Source organism: Pinus tabuliformis, chromosome 6 (assembly GCF_031772625.1).
Source record: "Pinus tabuliformis cultivar Carrire ecotype Pingquan chromosome 6, CPIR1, whole genome shotgun sequence".
Taxonomy (NCBI): Eukaryota; Viridiplantae; Streptophyta; class Pinopsida; order Pinales; family Pinaceae; genus Pinus; species Pinus tabuliformis.
Window position 1 is genome coordinate 1,186,462,461 of NC_142292.1, and position 7,351 is coordinate 1,186,469,811.

At 30.5% G+C, this 7,351-nt stretch overlaps 1 protein-coding gene across 1 annotated transcript; it reads right to left on the minus strand.

The window, feature by feature from the left end:
• Positions 1 to 5,261: 5,261 nt before the first annotated feature.
• LOC149262993 (LOB domain-containing protein 23-like) lies at positions 5,262 to 6,325 on the minus strand. Its single transcript, XM_089386898.1, has 2 exons — positions 6,137 to 6,325; positions 5,262 to 5,812 (listed from the first exon to the last, which is right to left on the minus strand). The coding sequence occupies exons 1-2, from the start codon at positions 6,302 to 6,304 to the stop codon at positions 5,477 to 5,479; spliced, it is 504 nt and encodes a 167-aa protein (XP_089243024.1). The 5' UTR covers positions 6,305 to 6,325; the 3' UTR covers positions 5,262 to 5,476.
• Positions 6,326 to 7,351: the final 1,026 nt, after the last annotated feature.

Consider the following 7,351-nt stretch of genomic DNA (forward strand, 5'->3'; position numbering starts at 1 on the left):
GCGTGACACATAACACGATAAAACAACTTTTCTCGCGTGCTCTCAGGTGGATAACGTTCGTGCAGTAATCCGCAAAGATTACGCGATAGTCATTGCATCAGGCGGGGATGATCAATGGTGGAGACCCGCCAAGCTAGTTTGCGATCAGGTGAAGCGATAGTCATCAAATCAGGGGAGGTAGATCGACGATGGGGGTTTAAAGTGCATAAAGTGATTAGGTGATGGGATAGTCGTTGGATCAAGAGACAGATCGATGGTGGATATTAAAGCTCATAAAGCAAGTTGTGGACTCCACGTGAGGGAGTGGTTGGAGAAAATAATAAATTGGATGGTGATTGTAAAAGTTTGTTGGTGATCGGATGATGAGGAAGCAATGCATGAGGAATGTGCTAAAGGCTGTTTTAAATGAAAACGACAGAGAAAACCAGTGTGGGTGAACAAATAATTGCATCAAACAGTGAACTCCCTAGCTCATGCGAGAATCTAAAACCTATTTTTTTGGGGTTGCTAAAGGGTCCATTCCTCAAGTCATTGTCCCAGAGGGAGGGGATGAGGCCGAGACACCTGCGCACAGCCTGAGAGTGATGTTTTTCCTCTAACTAACCTGTGAACTGAAAGAAGGCACAAATGGAAGTAAATTGAAGAAAATGCAGCTATTGAAGCAACTGAATAGAAAAACCATGAATAATCTATGCTATACGACTATAACGAAAGTGCAACTACTTAAGAAAATAAACAGAAAATGAGGAAACTACTTAAGCAAAAGAACAAAAATAGAAATCTATGCTACTTAAGCAAATGAACAATGAAAACCAGGAACCTATGCTATCATAACAATACAATAAAGAGGAGATTTGGTTGCTTGGGTCGGGCCCTAACCCAAGAGCTTCAGCCCTTTGAGTTAACTCAGAGCTGGCTTAAACAGAACTCATTCTCATTATGAAAACCATGGATTACAGAACAACTGTCACAAGTCTCTTGCAACTCATAAATAAAGTAGAGTTTTACAATGAAATTCTGAATCCTACTGAGGTACTAAACCTCTCTATTTATACATCTGAAGTCTCTAACAACTTCCTTCCCATTAGGGAGGCTGGGCCTCTAACCCAAGAAAAGCTAGTTTCTATCCTTTTCACTTGCTCGGCTGTCTTCTAGTCTTCAAAGTGATGGTTGTTTGCACTCTAAGCTGGTGGAGGAATATTCAAATGGAGGGGTAGTAAATGAGGGGGATTTACCTCCTATAATTACTCTCCCTTGTCCCATTCTAGTTTTACCTTGGTCTTTGCCATAGTTCCTTGCTTTTATCCTTTATACCTACATTTTTACTTGCTTTTATCCTTTATTCCTGCATTACATGCACATTAGACCACAAAGCCAAATATCCAACTCTAACTCATTTCATAAACAAAATATAATCAAAAGTGTGCAATAAGTTGTGAGAATAGTTGGTTCGACTAAGCTAGGAGGTGAATGAAGGCCAATTAAGGCTCATATAATTACTCAATTATGAGATTTAATCTTCAACTGCATGTTGAGATGTAAAATTTTTCTTTCATCTCAAACAAATTCTTTTTTGGATGTTCTTACACCAACCTCTGTTTAATATAACAATAGTTCAAGGAAAATGATAGAAAACATAACATTTGGCAAACATAAATGTTATGAACATAGTTGGCCTGGCACTTGTGAGTTACAATGCGTATGAATTGTATGATGAATACTGGACTTGCAGCTGTGTTGGAAGGGGCTATTGTTCTTGACACACTTAGGAATATCTTGGAGCTTGCAACATTGTAAAGACATCGACAACCAATAGTATGTTGTCATGGAAGTCACAACATTAGTTCTAAACTATTACCGATTCACCATATGTTAAAAAAAAAAAAAAATTGATGATAATTTACTGTTGTCAATTGAATTGCTTTTTTTTTATGCTTTTCATTATGAAAGGGTGTCTTGAATGTGCTGCCTTCTAAATGACATTAAGACCCGCCCTTCAAATTTGATCGTTGGTCGCGACCAGGGTTAGAATTTGACGGGGTGTTTTGTTCGTTAAATACATTTAAAATTCATACTATAATATTTTTCATAATGTGTTAGAAAAAAAATTATTTTAACATCTAACGGGCTAAACAAAAAAACAAAAAAGTCAAAATTCCATATAACCCAGAAACATTACACTCTTACAGCAGATAAACAAACTTTTCTTTTATCTCTCGATCCGAGTTTACACATAACTTCGTTAAATTATATAAAAATTTATAAAAATATAGTTAAATAATGATTCTATTTAGAAATTTATTTCAAGGTTTTATCATATTTAAATAACATGGAAGAATTTAAATTTTGAATTTATATGGGAGATTATATTGGATTTAAATTATTTACATAAGTGGATTTAAATTTTTTTATCTATCAAATTAGAAAAAATAAATTATATTTAAATAATAATTATAGATTAAATAAATTTTAATTAAATTATAATTATATATATATATATATATATATATATATATAATATTTTTGAATATTTTTCTATTATGGATCATTTCAATGCTTTTGTTACACACTGATTACATGTCAAAATATATTAGTAGAAAGAGTTTAATATAAAGTTGTATTATTACATTTAGATCTAAGTATTTTTATTTAAGAAAGAGTTTAGATCAAAATAATTTTATTTATAAAACATTTTGGTAATGCTTTAAAAATTATTTAGTTTTTAGATATATTTAATTAATCAATTGGAAAGATGTAGAATAGTTTATAACAAAATGTATTATTAAAATATTAATATTATATAAAGGTGTAGTCTAACATATAGACAAACTAGTCTTTTTAAACAGAATTTGGTGATATAAGTTCAAACAAAATTGTAATTTTTTGTTGTGTAAAATACATTTTTGAACGCATAAATAGATTCAACGCTCTCAAAAATGTAAATATAAAATATAAAATATTTTATATACAATAATTTAATAAATTAAAATGAAAATTTCTTTATTTATTTTCATAAAAAATACTTAATTATACTATCAAAATTAAGATATAAATTTATATCATTGACTTTTAAATTAAATTATTATTATTTTAAAAATATAAACTACTATATATACATATGCAAGTATAAACTACTTGATGGACATCTCCTAGGCTATAAGGAAATAGGTTTATGGGTAAAGATTCAAAGGCATCTAGCAGGAGAGATGTCCGACCACTAGCTATTAATTGGAGGTGGTGTGGTTTTCCTTGAATAAAGATTGTAATCAACCTACTTCAATTAGATCTAGTTTTTTTCATTCATTTTATTAAGGAAATCTGACTAAATCATAATGAAAGAATTAAGATTTGATACATTTTCCACTAGCTATTAATTGGAGGTGGTGTGGTTTTCTTTGAATAAAGGTTGTAATCAACCTACTTCAATTAGATCTAGTTTTTTTCATTCATTTTATTAAGGAAAAATGACTAAATCATAATGAAAATTAAGATTTGATACATTTGTTTAGATATTCATTTTATAAATTAATATCTTGATCATTCTTGGCATGAGAGTAATGATTAGTTGTTATAAATATTAGGATTGGTTTGGAGAATACAAAAAAAATAATTTTTTTATTTTAGTAAGGAAAAAAATAATTTTAATTTTAATTTTAATATAAAATTTACAAAATAAAATTTAAATATTAAAATTACTTTATTTTATAATACATATGGATAAAATAAATGGGGGAGTTTCTCATTTGTCATAAAGATGTAGTATAAAATTTCTATATTTATTTTTATAGTATAATTTCATAATAATATATTGATAAAAGAATTTAAAAAAATATGAGATTTCAAATTAGAAGATATTTGGAAAGGTTAAGTTTCTTGGTTTTTTTAATGTAGCTTGCATTTGAAAGTGGAACACCCACACTAAATACAATTAAAAATAAAGTGCCATTAAAAACATTGTATTTGTTTGAGTACAATTTTTTTTAGAATAGTTAGATTGTGAGTGTAAATTTTAAGTTGTTTATTTATATGTTTGTAGTATTATTAGAGTAAGTTTGTTATTATTTTATTAGATATTTTTAATATTGCATATATATAATTTTAGTTGCTTTGAGTTCTTGTGGTCACACCACTTTTATGAAGTCACTAATTCAATTATCTTGACACTTTCTGGGTGAGGCTCTATGTTTGACCTAACAAAAAATGATATACTTAGTGGTTAACTCTATATATATAGAGAGAGAGAGAGAGAGAATTGTACACATATATAAACAAAGAAACACACACACGATTGATATATATATATTATTGTGTGTATAGACAATAATATATATCAATCTCTCTAGAACATGTGTGTGTGTTTAGTTGTTTATATATGTGTACAATAATTTATATCTATATTGATTTTGCTAAATTTTTCTCTGAGAGAATGTAATAATGGAGGAAATCATAACATAATCCTAGAACATGATGTTAAGAGATCCCAATATCCATTTGTTATAAGTTTAGTCTTTTAATTTTTAAGAGGTTCAGATACTATGCATTCAATCTTGTCAATATTAGTGTATATCCATGATCCAAACCAATGCTAAAATATATGTTGCCAAATGCATATTTTATCTTTAAATCCTATGGTATATATTAGATTATGTAAATAGCATTATAAACCATATTAAATTATGTAAATAATAGTATAAACCATATTAACTAATCTGTTTTTGAGTTATTATTGATAACTTTCAATAGTTTTATTGTCTGTCTCTTATATATCCTATAAAATATTGTTAGTCATTTATCATATTTACAAATGCGGTCAACGATGCTTTCCAAATTATCATGATTTTATTGTGAGTGTTTTGTGCAATTTCAAATAAAAATTTAAGTAATTTTATTAATGTAACCTTTATTAGTGAAAGATTAATATTGAATGGTTAATTTATTATCAAACCTGATTTCTAGAGGATTATCACAACTTGATTTTTAGTAAAAAAATTTAAACATAAAATTTCTTAACAAGAAACCTAAAGACCAAACCGTCCCCAAAAAAAATTTATTTAATGAGTAAAAACAATTCCAAATTCCAACCTGGTGACCACAACAGTAACAGCTCAACTTTGTCTCCATATAAGACGATATTATAACAGTAAATCTAGCTGCATATGCAATCTGTATATCATAAATAAAAAACTCTACACAACTCTGACAAGGCAGTTTTGCAGCGCCATTCGCTCTCTGCGTTTTATTTATGTATTTCTGTCGTTATCTTCATTTATAATTCCAACTTGGAAAGAAAAGTTGTGGTAGTGGCCAGCACATTTACCACAGGCAATGTATACAACTAAGATCTAATCATAATTTGAAGCAGAAATGTTGTTCATTCCACAGAAATGCAGGACGAGTAGGTTAAAAGAAGGCAGAAACACCAAAACATTTGTGATTATACCTCTTCTCAAATCAAATAATAGCTACTTGTTCTTGTTTATGTCTCCCACAGTTCCAGACTATCTACTTCATCGTCTATAACAGGTGGGTTAGTATATTGCGTGTCTCGACTCTCTTGCTGTGAGGAGCTGTAGAAATTGGAACCCCAACCTTGATGATACCCTGAATATAGGGTATTTAACATCTTAGACTGTTGCGCACTAATGTTATCCAGCTTTGCTTCTGTGAAGGCCAGTTGCGATTGTACTTCTTCTAATTTTTTGTGGAGGTCATTAATTAGTGCTACACAGCCATGGACAGGATCTGCAACTCTTGCACTTGCTTCGTACACCAGGCTGTTTACTGCATCACCTCTCTGCTCCGCTGGGAGATCCTGTAATTGTGAGTCCATTACATATAATCAGATTTTCAGGGTCAGACATATGCCAACAACATTAACTACAACAAATTTGAATTAACATTTATTTGCTTTTCTTAGAATTAACATTTATTTGCTTTTCTTAGAGTGTCCACTCAAAACTTGGACATCTACACAATTCTTCTCCTAAAAATTCAAACCATATAAATACCATAGATAAATTAAACTCCAACGCCACAATTATGAATGGATTATGTTCTCATTTAAGCTCCTAATTATTGTGCTGACAATATACTGCACGGAGTAAATCGATATTAAAATTGAAACAATCCAAGGAACCTGTAGTAGTTTGACGACATGGCCATGTCCGAATAATCCGTGTACCAACAGGAACTTGTTGGGATCGTTCTGCGGGAAATATGGCGCGAGGACGCATTTTTCTGAACATTTCTTTTTCTGGATCTTGCAAGCAGCGCAAGCGGGATCTGCCTTGGTAACTGGCCTCATGATGCGTAAAACAATTCCACACAAAACCTGCTAGTGTTATCACCTTTCCTAGGGTTGATTTCTTCTTATAGCATGAAAAGCGTGGCCGGGGATTGGTGAGCAGGAGGAAAAAGTCACAGAAACATACATGATAGGAGGAGCAGTGAAGCTCACCCATTTAATTTATTTAGTGAATAGAAGTTTCTGGGAAGGCAAGTCAGAATTTTCCTGGAATAATGTTGGCCATTTCCGAGTGGTTGCGCAGTCGTGTTCCTTACCTTGCTTCTACAGGTGTAGAATAGAAAATTAACAAACATTGGAAACAAAATTGATAAATATAAGGGATATAAATATTAAATTGATAAATATTAGGGATATAAATATTAAATTGATAATGGACCACAGACCGCATGGGGTTGCAACTACATGGTTATTGCTTCTCCGCGTGTTCCATTTTTTTCGATTCCATTGTTCTGACTTGACTTATTTCATTTCGTTGGAGTTACCTTATGCTACACTTTTTATTTATTATTCGTCATGTTTTTGACTAATGTAGGAAGAGTCGAAATCCAGTCACACAGAATCGACCTTTCATTTTCAACCATAGATGGCGGTGGACCCGTTCACCTACGTTCATTGAATATCAAGAATTTCATTGAACATATCCTAAACTATTCGATGAGGGGCAGTTATTCGAGAAAATTGCATTTAATGAAGTCCGCTTATTGGGAGCAATCCCCCGCTGATCATCTGAAATAAGTTCGACAACATATTTTATTTCTTCAAATTGTAAATTTTAATGTCAGGGCGATATTTTAGGAGGCATGCATATAGTTTAAATAAAGAAAAGTAATATTTTTATTAACCATTACATTACAAAATTTTAAAACCTATGTTTATACAAAAATATTAAAAACTGTTTATTACAGGAACATTTATATAGATATGATATATATATTTATATATATCCTATTACAATAAAAATGGTTTAAATAAAGAACAATTATAATTTTGAGCAAATTTCATTATTATCTATTAAAAAAAATAAGACCTTAAAACATTTACTAT